Below are 13,638 nucleotides of genomic sequence, written 5' to 3'. Positions count from 1 at the left end.
TGCTACTTAAAAATCTATTTGAGGAAACAAAAAAAAACACAAAATGGATAAACACTAATATAATGTAATAACATGCTAATTGACATCAGATGAATGGTAGAGATAGTAGGTACTTAGGGAGTTCCAATGAAGGAATAATCACCCAGTGCTAGAAAATATATCTCCTTTAATTCTGTTTACACTTTTCATTTGCTTAGAAGACCCCCTTTTTGTAGATAATAAAAATACAAACTTCAGCTCATCATAGTCTAATGATTACCTTTTAAAGTATTTTCAATGAGAGTTTACTCAGTTCTTAAGTTTCTTTTAGAAAAAGGAAATGCTTCAGCCCTTGAAAGTGGGTATTCAGGGGACTGGGTCACTAGCAAAGTGCAGAAAGTCTTCTTATCCTTATCTTCTATTTAGGCAGAGAGGTATTTTTCTGAAGGAAAAAATTGCTTTTGACTCTTTCCTGTGTGTTTTAGGATATGGCTTTTATCTTCTAAGATTTGGATAGCTTGGTTTTATCCTTTGAACAAACATATAAAGAGATTGTTCACATGTATGATAAACATTGATAGAACATGGAAGAACAAAGAGTTTACTTTTAATAAGGTAGGATTTTAATCATTCTTCAATATTCTCTCTCAGCTTTAGGTTGATTTTCTTGTATATAGTGGTTGTTACAATGACACTCTTATAATTTCCTTTATAATGTTCAGTATCAGTTAAAGAACCTGGGAGACTTAACCTAGAGAAGATTTAGAGGGAAGGTGATATATCTATCTTCATATATTTTAAAGGCTAAAATATGAAATAGGAATTACTTATTTGGTATTAATTTAGAGGGCAAAATTAGCATGAGGGAGTAACAGTTTTTAGGAAGGCTTCTTATGGCTTAATAAAAGCAATTTCTTCTTATCTATCATGGTTCAAAAATGGAACGATCTTCCATGATAAGTAGAGAGTACTTTGTCACTAGAGGTCTTCAAGCAAAGGTTAGATGATTGCTCATTGTACTATGGTAGAGGAACTTTTCTCTTTAGTTGGCATTTGGACTAGATTATGTCTAGGTTCTTAACAGCTTTAGAACACTGGACCACTCTGAGAATTATTTTAGGAACTTAGCATATGATTCTACATTTCAAGCATTGGTTGTATAGTGAAGCTTATGATTTTCAGTCATGGTCGAATTCAACAAAATATAGAAATACTCACTTAGGTTGTTATAGAATTTGTTTTCTGATCACATGCTAATTGATCCAAAAGCCAAACAGACTATTGCAGTAGTCAATTGATCTCCCTCACTAGAGCTTCACTCCCTGACTATCCATCCTTCTAAAACTTACCCTGTGGACAACAGAAAATAATAAATGGTTTTTGAGCTAGGGAATAACATATTCAAAGTGATGTTTTGGAAGAGTAATCCCACACCACTTTGAACATGTTATTCCTTAGCTCAAAAAACCACTAAATTATTTTTCACTGTCCACAACATAAAGGTAAGTTTTAGTTTAGCTTGAAATGTAACGTTCTTTAGAAATGTATCTTTCCCTACTCCACTATATGAACCCCAAATCTTCTATTCACCACTCAATATAATGATAGTGTCCAATATGCCACCAGAAAGCTTTTGCTTGCTTCAGTTTCCCTTGCCTAGAATGCCTTTCTTACTTCTCTCCACTTGTTCAAGTGACAAACATCTTTCAAGGCTCTGGCATAATGACTTACTTTGGGGAAGAAAAAAAAAACAATAAACAAAACAAAACAGAGCTGATCTCAAGACCCAGGTTTAAAATCTCAACATGTCTGACTTTTCTCTCTCCCTTATTTGATCAGAATTCAATCTTGTCAATTCTGCATCTACAACATATCATATAATTCTTCTTCTTCATTCTCCTCGCATGACTACCACTTTTGTTTAGTTTCTTATCATCTCTTAGATAAATTGGTACATCAGCCTCATAAGAAACTTCTAGATTTTAGTCTCTCTTTTGCAATCCTTCCTCCACACAGCTACCAAATTACCATACAGTATATCTGACCATGTCAGTCTCTTACTCAAAGACAGTCTATGGCTCTTTATTTCCTCTTGTTTAATGATTCCTCAGCTTGGCATTTAGCACTTCCATATTTGGTTCAAGCCTAGTTTCCTTGTTTCACATTTCCTCCCCTTCATGTATATACTCTATTCATCAACCTAACCAACCAATTTTCTGTTCCCTAAGATAAGAAATCCATTTACTGCCTCTGTGTACCTTGGTACAAGTTGTCCTTCATACCTGAAATTTGTTTTCTCTTCTCTTCCACTTAGGGTTGGTGATAAAGCAAAAAGTCTCAACTATTCGGAAACTATCTCAACCAGCACACACAGTTTCTCAGGTTTGGCTTGAGACCTGGCTAAGTCAGATAACTCCAAGAATATTTTTAGGTAAAAATGGAAAGTGAGCAACCAACTCCTATAGCACCTGGCCACATAACTTGGAACTGGATAGTTTTTGGTAACCTTCATTTTGTTCATTTATTCTCTTGCTGATGTTTGGCCCATTTTGAGGAGATAATGGAGAGTTATTGGACATGAAAAGTTCTGGGTTATAGTCCTAGTTTTGACACTTAATGTATGAGCATGGGCAAATCACTAAACAATTCTGAGTCTTTTCCCCATATGTAATATAGTGATAGTAATATTTGTCTTTTCTATGGTGTCTTTTTTCAGGAAAGAATTCTCTAAAACTTAAAATGTAAATATCCATGCTATTACAAGGCATATAAAAATAATGTTCCATGTAAGACCCTACAAATTATTTTGAGAAGCATTGTGGGGAGGGTGAGGAGGGAACAGAGAATAGTGAGTCAGGAACAGATATTTCATCACAAGCCATGTTACACAATAGGGTAAAATGATTGAAAAGAGTTTGATATTGAAGTCAGAATTTCTTTTTGGGTCATTCAGTAATTTTCATGTTTCTCATGACGTTTTCCTTATTTAGGACCACCACTCCTCCCACCCCAAGCCCCTTGACTTTAAATACTTCACTTTGGAAGACCTGGGTTTGAGTTCCAGCTTAGCCTCTCATTAGTTGGGTGTCCCTAGGCAAAGTGCTTAATTCATTTCAGCCACAATTTCATTATTTGCAAACTGGGTGAGTAATATTTATACTACTCACCTCATGGGCTTGTGAGGATAAATTAAGATAACTCATGCAAAAGTGCTTTGTATATATCATATTATTTGCTACTTTGGGGAGTAGGGAGAAGAAGGAGGGAGGGAAAGAATTTGGATTGCAAAATGAAAGAAAACTAAAATTAAAAACTCTTCCTATATGCAACTGGGGTAAAAAAATTTAAAAATTGTAAAGTGCATTGTAATTTGAAAACACAATACAAAAAATGAGCAATTGAAAAAAACGAGTAATTGTTATGACCTAAATTTTTAAAAAATTTAATGATGTTTTATTTTCCCAATTACATGTAATAATAATTTTCAACACGTTTTCCAAAATGATCATATATGAACTATCTCCCTCTCTCCCTTTTCAACCTCCCTCAACTTGGAGATGGAAAGCAATTTGATCTAGGTCTTACATATATTATTATGCAAAATATACTTCCATATCGGTCACTGCTGTAAGAGAACACTCATACAAAACCCAAACCACCAAATAAAACCTTCAATACACTGATGTGATAGTGTGCTTTGATCTGTATCCATACAACTCCAACAATTCTTTCTCTGGAGGTGGATGGCATTCCTTGTATGACCTAAATATTTTAAGATATTTGGAGTTTTAATGTGTGACCTGGGATTCTCAAAGGCCATGTCACTAGAGTTCAAATATTGATAGGTACTTCCAAAACTGGAAAGGATGAGCCTGGTGGCAGACTCTATGTCTGTCATCTGAGAACCAGACTTAAAGTATGGAGAGGATTATCATGAAAAGGTTGGATACCAGGTGATGAAGTGATTTGGCTACAGAAACTCATGAAACCAAACCTACTAAGACATAGAAGAGCTGTGCCCGCATGGATGAAACCACTGATCCCTTAATAATTGACTTCAGTTTGTAGCTTTAATAAAAGTACTTTTCTTTCAATAGTCTTTCAAAGGCAGTGATTATTTGTGTCTATATCCCATGTTTAATTAATTTAGCAAGAAAATCTAGGATGAGGTGAAGCCCAGGGAAATAAGATTAAGTTTGGGACAAATAAAAGGGAGTCTTTATTTTACACAGGATGTCATGCACTGTGGGGATTCATTGCTCCAAAAGTAGTGCTGGCAGGAAATCCAAATGGATTAAAATTTATTTGTTGACTAGAAGTGTGGTATAGTGAAAAGAATACTGCATCTGGAGTCCACAGATATTAGTTTAAATTCTATCCCCCATGCCTACTATTCATGTGACCATGTTTTCTAAGCCTCAATTTCCTTTTCTGTAAATGGAGACAATAATCCTCATACTACAATATGTCACAGCATTGTTGTAGAGAAAGCACTTTAGCGATTATAACTATTATTGTTTGGACCAGACCTGTTATTTCAGTAGTATAGAAACTCTACTTGAATGGTTTCCTTCTACCAATACAGTTCAACACTTGCTTTGCAACTTCAGTCTTAAGAGCAATGGCATGGGGATACTGAGAGTAAAGTGACTTGCTTGTTGTTTTTGCTGTTGTTTAATAGTTCATTTGTGTCTCTCACTTTTCTTGACCTCATGGACCATAACATGCGATATGGTCCATGAGGTTTTTTTTTTATCAATGATGAGCAACTTGCCTAAGGTCACAAAAGCTAGAATGTGTCTGAGGCCAGATTTGAACTCTAATTTTCCTGACTCCAGGTTCGGTGCTTTATCCACTCAGCCACCAGCTGTATCCAAGTAACTTGCTTGGGGTCACACAATTGGTATATGTCACAAGCAGTACTTGAATCCTGATCTTCTTGACTTCAAAGCTGGCTCTCTATCCACTCCTCTATTCTGCTTCTCCATAACTATTATTAGGATTTAGATAAACTTCTGAAAGGCAGAACTATTCCATGACTATCGAGAGAAGTCAGGAGGACACCAAATCTTTAAGCTTGAGAACAAGGAGAACTACGTCCAGATAAATCATTTCTCCAGCAGGAGAACCTGGACAGAGTAGACCATGACTTAACTCATCTTTGTGACATTTGTCAAGCTCTAAATCAGAAGTGTCAAACATAAGGCCTATGATCCATATAAGTTCAAAACACTCTTGAGTGTAGCCTGAAACAGATTAAAATGCAATTGGGAAATGCTTAATAAAATGAATAAAATTCAAGAAAACAGAGATAATACCACATCTTAAAATTAAATCACTATTTAATCTTCATGGTTCTTTATGTATGGATAAGTGGCTCTTATTTCTATTTGAGTTTGGTACCACTGTTCTAAACTCTGAAATTTCCACTGTGTTTAGTCAAAGCTATAGTTTTTCCAGTAGCATTGTATGGCTTGGAGAATTGGTTATAAGGAAAGTTGAACTCCACAAAACCGACTCTTTCCAATTATTTTGTTGGAGAAGACTTCTGAGTGTCCCTTGGACAGTAAGGAGATCAAATCAGTCAATATTTAAATAAATCAATTAAGTATAGTTATTGAAAGGTTAAATAATGAAGCTGAAGCTTAAATGCTTTGGCTACATAATGAGAAGACAGTACTCATTAGAAAAAGACCCTGATGTTGAGAATGATTGAAGGCAAAAGAAAAAGGGGGGCAGCAGAGAATGACATGGATAGATAGTGTCAAACATCAAACACGAACTTAGAATAAGAAATAGTGGAGGATAGAAGGGCCTGATGTGCTATTGTCCATGGCATCATAAAGAGCCAAATATGACTGAATGACTGAACATCGAAAACAATAACATATATCTAGTTACTTCCTTTTGAAAAAGGTGGGGAGGAGCTTTTTTTCCAATGTGCTATCCCAATTAATAATCATTTTGTAGGTGCTAATTATGTGCTGAACACTGAGAATACAAAGAAAGTCTTGAACAATCTGTCTTACTTACACTCTAGGGGAGAGACAGTATTTAAATAAATAGGCACACATATGATATATACTGAGTAGATGGAAGGTAATCTTAGAGGAGAAGGGCAGAGTTGGTTGAGAAATTATTATAGCCAAAGGGGGATAACAGGTCAATATGGCCATACAACATAGAGAGGGCTTTAGAATGTTTGAGGTGGGAGGAAAAATTTTGATTCAGGGTAACAAACTAGGACTAAGGCATGGTATGTCCATAATGCTGTGGCATCAACCACTGATATAATGGGCCTTCTTACCTGATGTAATGGAATGACGAGGAAGGCGCCCCCTCCAGCACATTCTGTCACGACGGCGATGAAATGGGGGTTAACAGCACAGAAGTGGTTGTCATGGACACTCCTGGTGATGGGCACACAGTCATAACAGTTCTCTTTGCTGGCAGCTTTGCCAAAGACATGGCGGAACTTTGAACTTCGATACTGAGGGTGCCATGACATCTGCCAGAGAAGGAAGATCAAATGAGAAATCTCATGTGGACTCGTTCTTTTCTTTTTGCTTTTTGGTAATCAACTTATTTACTTTTATTATTTTTTTTACCAATTACATGTAATAAATTTCTACATCAGTTTTCCAAAGTTATATGATCCAAATTGCCTCCCTTCCTTCCTTTCTTTCCCCCTTCCAGAGCTGACAAGCAATTAAATCTGGGTTATACATGTATTATGATGCAAAACATTTCCATATTGTTCATTCTTATAAGTGAAGAATCATATAAAACCAAAACCCCCAAACCAAAACCCAAATAAACAAGTGAAAAATTGTATGTAATCAAATTCCAACAGTTCTTCCTCTGGAGATAGAGAGCATTCTTTGTCATAAGCCTTTCAGGATTGTCCTGTCACATTATATTGCTGATAATAGCTGATCATTCCATAATATTGCTGTTATTGTGTACAATGTTCTTCTGGTTCTACAGAATTTCACACTGCATTGGTTCATGTCTTCAGGGTAACAGTTCTTCCTAAAATCATCTTGTTCATCATTTCTTACAGCTAGATTCTTTCTTTTAAATGTAGTGGCACAATTTAGGGGTTGTTTTGAGAAAAGTGCTTTGCAAAACTTAAGAAGCTACATAAATGAGTATTATTATGGAGAGGTAGTTTGGTAATGTAGAAAGAGATATGGTCTAGAAGCCAGGGATCAATAATCAAACAATAAACATTTATCAAGTGTCTACTATGTGCCAGTCATTTTACTAAGGCTGGGGATACAAAAAGAGGCAAAAGACTATCCTTCCCTTCAAGAAGTTTACAATCTAATGGGAGATATGTATTCAAATATCACCTCTGACATTTGCTGGCTTTGTGATCTCAGGCAAATCACTTCATCTCTCAGTGTTTGAGGCAACTCTCTAAATCTGTAAGTTGCAGAGAAGAACTGACATTAGGAAAAGTAGTTTCCTCACCTGTGAATTCCTTGTACCAAAGAAATCCCAGGTCCAGCACTATTTCTATTGTCATTATCCCAGGTGGAATGAGCAGATGAAAGTAGAGCAGGAAAAAAATAAGGAAAACTAGCATACTGCTAACTCCTCTTTACCCCCTTTTGACTCCTTGCATTACTTTCCACATTGTTCTGTTTTGGTGAGGTGAAGCCCAAGGAAACATGATGCAGTTTTGGACATATTGTTCTGTTTAGGATGAGGTGAGTTAAGGATTTGATGAGTTAGTTTTGGAGTAAAGACCAAGATTCAAATCCGACCTCTAACACTTAAAATCTGTGTACAAGACACTCAATTTCTTTGATCCTCAGTTTCCTTATTTGTCAAATGAGGATAACAATATGCACAGGATCTATTTCTCAGGGTTGTTGGGAGACTCATGCGGGATAATGTACTTTATCAGTATAAAAAAGTACTTTATAAACTCTAAGTGCTCCAGAATAACAACTAAATTTAAAAATATTATTAATAACTATACTTATTATAAATAAGTATAATTTAATAACAATAATTATCCTTGCATTTACTTATTTTTCCTCAGCTGTGGGGCAGCTATTCATTTGAATAGGAGAGAAAAGAAGGAAGTTGATTACCAATTACTTACATAATCAATCAATATTGAAAGGAGCAGGCAGGGACAGCTAGGTGACTCCCTGGATAGAGAACCAGGCCTGTACATGGGAGGTCTTGGGTTCAAATTTGACCTCAGAAATTTCCTAGCTATGTAACCCTGGGCATGTAACTTAACCTGAATTGTCTGGTTCTCTGTTTTGGAACTGATACTTAGCATCAATTCTAAGACAGAAGGTAAGGTTTAAAAAAAAGGAAAGGAAGGAGGCAAATCTAAGGGATATTTTCAAAGAGATGATAAGCTCTGGGAGTGAGGATGAAAGAAGGGAGGGAGACAATCTGGATCATATAACTTTGGAAAACTTATGCAAAAATTTGTTATTATATGTAACTGGTAATAAACAAATAAATAAATTTAAAAATCAAAGAGATGATAAGAAGAGACAAAGGAGAGAAAAGAGTTTAAAATGATTTAAAAGTTTCTATTCAGAGAAAAAGGAGAATGGTGGTCTAATTACTGGAAATGGGGAAAAGAATCTTGGAGGTGTCTATTTTGAAACTGGATAGTAGAAAAGACTTAAATAGTGACAGGTCCTTTCTCTTCTTTCCTTATTACCTGGCAGGTAAACCATATACAGTTAGGCACTTTCATAAAACATTCTGGACAATAGCTAGAGAAAGCATATATGGCACCAATTATTATCTATAAGCATTCTTTATAAACCAGTCAACAAAGCACTATTTCTACCTACCACTTACAGGGGACACAGAAATAGCTTTGTCTATAGAAACCTTCTTTTGTGGTGATGTTTGCAATAATGAGAATTTTTTTCTGGTTATAGTAATAACTGCTATCAATAAGATATGCTAGACTTAACCTTGTTTTAAATGGAGGCCAAAACTCTCTGCTGACACCATCTTAAGTATATTCAATACCTCCTAGACCACATAAGTAGGATTAATTCTTACTTAACTCTACAGGACATGATGTTGGTGTTTTATTAGTAAGTGGATGTTTGTGGACCGTATTCTCCTATGACAGAGCATTTTCTGTTTTCAAGTAAGACCTTTGTGGAGAAAAACATAAATATTTACTTTTTTTTTGAGCGAGACTACCCTACACCTTGAAAAAAACCCACAACATTCTTATGCCATCCATCAATAGTTCTTTTTTTTTTTTTAAACCTTTACTTTCTATCATGGAATCAACACATAGTATTAATTCCAAGGTAGAAAGAAGCACAGTAAGGGCTAGGCAATGGGGGTTAAGTGACTTGCCCAGGGTCACACAGCTAGGAAGTATCTGAGGCCAGATTTGAACCTAGGACCTCCCATCTCTAGGCCTGGCTCTCAATTCACTGAGCCACCCAGCTGCCTTCTAATAGTTCNGCCACATTCAGAGGAAGAACTGTGGGAGGAGAAATACAGAAGAAAAATAACTGCTTGAACACATGGGCTGATGGGGATATTATTGGGGATGTGGACACTAAACGATAACTCTAGTCCAACTATCAATAATGTGAAATTAGGTCTTAATCAATGATACATGTAAAACCCAGTGGAATTGTGTGTCAGCTAAGGGGGGTTAGAGGGGTTTGGGGGAGAGGGAAAGAACATGAAACATGTAACTATGGGAAAATATTCAAAATTAAAATAAAAATAATTAATATTTTCAAAAATAAATATTTAATAATAAAAAAAATAAACAAATAAATATATTTAGTATTTTAAAAAAGATACCTATGTTCCTGTATTATTGCAGTTCAAGAAACACTTACCAGATGCTATGCACCAGGGGCTATGTTAGGCACTGGTCATACAAAGATGAAAATGAAATAAACTTGCTCTCATGGATCTTATATTGTATTAGATCTCATTTCTGAGATCAGGAGGATATCCCATGGGTAGCTAGGTGGCACAATGGATTGAATGCCAGGTCTGGAGTCAGGAAGACCTGAGTTAAAATCTGATCTTAGATACTTCCTAGCTATGTGACCTCAGGCAAATCACTTAACCCTGTTTGCCTCTGTTTCCTCATCTGTAAAATGAGTTGGAGAATCAAAGGGCAAAATACTCTATTATCTTTGCCAAGAAAACTTCAAAAGTGGTCCTGAAGAGTCAGACACAATTGAAATGAGTTTATCCAATAGCCCAAACCAATTCTGGTGTTGCTGCCTTTTAAATGAAGTGCACTTCAAATATATGTGGCTTCAAATAGGGTTAGCTGTCACAGTTTCTATTCTGCTATTTTTTCAGGATTAGCCTCCTACATGCTGAAACAGGTCTGCTCCCAGTGAATTTTGCTAGGTTACACCTATTTTCACATGCCTTTGATGGCATTTTTTGCTTCATTAATATTTATTGGTCCTGAGTATAAGTTTGACTATTATAGGCAAATACAAAAAAACAATTCTTGCACTGCCTTCTCAATATGCTGTAAACTACAAAGTAAGGGATATTAAGTCATTTCCATCCTGAGCCAATTCCCCAGGCAATATGTGCAAAAGACTACTCTAGTGTGCAACTCCTTTCAGATTTTTCAGAATAAATGGTTTCTGAAATTCAGCAAAAAAAGTTAAATTCAACATGTATTAAGATGCCTCCATGTGAAAAACATTGCTGCGTTCAACAACAGCCAAACTTTGATCTGTAATGGCCCAAGACCTGTCCATTATGAACAAATGTCAGCATTTTTGTTTTGTAGCCTCCTGGATAAATTGCAGAGGTGCTGACTGGTGAAAAATCATTTTTGGATGAGTGGAGTAAACAGCAGATTCATCTTCCCTCTATGGTTATGTTTGGCTCTCATTCGGAACAGGCAGCCGTCATTCAAGCTGCTGTTTGTTGTTGTTGTTGTTGTTTTTTTGGTAACATTGACAACATTTTCAGATCCAGGGGTTGTCATTTTTACAAAGCAATGGGTTAGTCTGAGGTAGACTTTACCTTAAGATTGTCAGAAATGCATGATTCTCTTTTGAAGAGCTTGCATGGTTACTGCCTGGGCAAGTAATCAGGTTTCCTGAGCCAAGTAACTGGAACATTAAAAGGCAGCTCCATTCAGAGCTCACGACCAACACACCTATTTGTGCTTTTACCAGAAACATGACCTCATTAGTTTCCGTTAAGCTTTCTCCATTGGCCACATGGCAAGAGTAAGGTATAACTTGTTCTCAGAAAGATCTATATTTAGACTCCATATTTCACACTAGCTGTATGACTATGGTCAAGTCACAGGATCATGGATTAATAGATTTAGTTGAGAGCAACTAGATATGTCTGCAACTCCCTCATTTCAGAGACGAAATAGAGATCATCTAGAAAGAGTAAGTGGCTTGTCCAAAGTCACACAAATGATATATGACAGTCATATAGGCAGGATTCAAACTCAAATCCTCTGGCTCTAAAACAAGGATTCTTAAACTAGTGTCTGTGCTTTGTTTATTTATTTATGTTTTAAATATTTTGGTAACTATGTTTTAATAGAATTGGTTTCCTTTGTAATTCTTTATATTTTTGTTAACAGCATTATTCTGAGAATAGGATCCACAGTCTTCACCAGATTGCCAAAGAAGTCCCCAACACCCCCAAAGCTTAAAAACCTCTACTTAAGAGGCATTCTGCTTTCCACTGCCCCATGCTAATTCTGGCGTAAACTCTCTGCTCTGTAGTGGTATTTATGAAGGTTTACAAAATGATTTTATGGTGTTACAAAATATCAGCTATTATTATTTTTAATAGCAGTAATCAGGACAGCACAATTGTACTTGTGAGTGACTTTCACAAAATTCACATGCAGATTCCATTACTGTTGTCCAGTAAAGCCATAATTTAATACATTACTATAGTATAATAAATGTTATGGTGTGTATATTTATGTATATATGTATGGTATATAAATTCTCTTTGGTTATCAAAGACAATACTAGTGGAAAATAAACTTGCATTCATCACACCAAGCTGAAAAGACTTTGTGTATGGGCCTGGCAGTTGACTCTGGACTAGCTCAATTAAATGTGAAGAAGACTATTTAACGTTCACTAGTAGGGAGGCCTCAGAAACTCATGAAGACATTCTAGTAAGACTTGGAGGAGCTGGAGAAAGTATCCATTTTTGTGAAATCCTGGATCTTTTAAAGTTTTCAAGTAGGACAAAGTCTATGCAAAAAGGTAGCTTTAGTATATGTCCTTATCAAGCAAGCTGACTCATTTTAGTGCCAATGAGATGATAACATGTTATGGCGAGCCAAATGCAAATGTTATATACAACCAAGCCACCCCATACATTCTCTTACGTTGGGCATCATCAAAGATGGACCATAGCAAAAATTCTGTTCATAGCAGCTATTGATAGGCATGAAACTCTTTTGGAAAACACTGAACCTTTCTTAGAACTCTAGTGTCTTAATTGTTTTTCTCCTAATCATTTTGAGGGGTAGACCTTGGCCATTCTCTTTCCTATTATTATGAAATATTTAAATGCCATCTTCCAGGAATTCAATCCACTGTACCACCTTGTCATCCATAGGATATCCTCTTGATCTCAGAAATGAGACCTAATGAAATATAAGGTTCATGAAGGTAAGGCTTATTTCATGTTTATCTTTGCATGACCAGTGCTAACATAGCCCCTGGTACATAGTGTTTGGAAAGTGTTTTTTTTTTAAACTGAAGTAATATAGGAGCATAGATATCATAAAAATAAGATGCTGGGAGACCCTTTTGGGTAAAGATATGGCTTTATTATGAGCAGAGAAATCACAGGACAAGCGATCTGTAGATTCCGTAGTTGAATCTGAATCATGTCTCAAAGATTTGACAGGAATACCTGTGTGTGTAGGGAAGCCAAGCTTAATTGATGCTGATGAAAGTTCTCTCATTCCTCTACCTCCTCTTTTAGATTTGGATCATGTTTGCATTTGGCACTTAACCTTCAACACAGAAAATGGAGGTTGGATTTGGATTCAGAGAACTTGGGTTCAAATATCAGTTCTGTCCTTTATTAGGTGACCCTGGCCAAGATTCTTAACCTCCCTGGGTCTCAGTTTCTGCATAAGTGAAATGAAAGGGTTGGACTAGTTGGCATCTAAGGTCTAGAACTATGGACTTGAATTCGTTGAATGACTAGTTGAAAGAGTGGCCTCATTGCTCTCAATCTTTCTCATCAGATTGTTTCCTTTTCTATTCATATGCCAAAAGAATTTCATGTCAATTGATAGCTGTTGTGAACAGCACTGATGATGCAAAACATGAGAGAATGTGTGGGTTTCACAACTGGATTTGGTTCAATGCCACCTACTCCATCAGTGCCACTCTATCCATCTCCTTTGCAGCTGCCAAGGTGATTGTTCTAAAATATAGGTCTGCTTGCGTCACCCCTCATCCTATTCAATAAACCCTTTATTTTTCAGGGGCTCCCTATTTATAATATTAATTATAAATCCCTTTGTTTGGCATTTAAAGCTTTCACAATCTGGTTCCTTCCTATCTTTGTTTCTCCTTACACTTCTTTTCACACTCTGTGATCCAACTGTACTTGCTAACTTGGTGTTTTTCACACAGGACTCCATCTCCTATCTCT

The 13,638-nt window shown here is 36.2% G+C and overlaps 1 protein-coding gene across 1 annotated transcript in view; it reads right to left on the bottom strand.

Moving 5' to 3' along the window:
* The window catches only part of CORO2A (coronin 2A), a 63,539-nt gene extending 57,046 nt beyond the window's left edge, over nucleotides 1–6,493 (bottom strand). Inside the window, exon 1 of the mRNA XM_044657216.1 lies at nucleotides 6,287–6,493. Within this exon, the coding sequence (XP_044513151.1) occupies nucleotides 6,287–6,487 (201 nt within the window). The 5' untranslated portion in view covers nucleotides 6,488–6,493. The remainder of the gene's footprint in view (nucleotides 1–6,286) is intronic.
* Nucleotides 6,494–13,638: the final 7,145 nt, after the last annotated feature.

Source organism: Gracilinanus agilis, chromosome 1, assembly GCF_016433145.1.
Source record: "Gracilinanus agilis isolate LMUSP501 chromosome 1, AgileGrace, whole genome shotgun sequence".
NCBI lineage: Eukaryota > Metazoa > Chordata > Mammalia > Didelphimorphia > Didelphidae > Gracilinanus > Gracilinanus agilis.
This window is presented reverse-complemented; position numbering and strand designations above follow the sequence as displayed.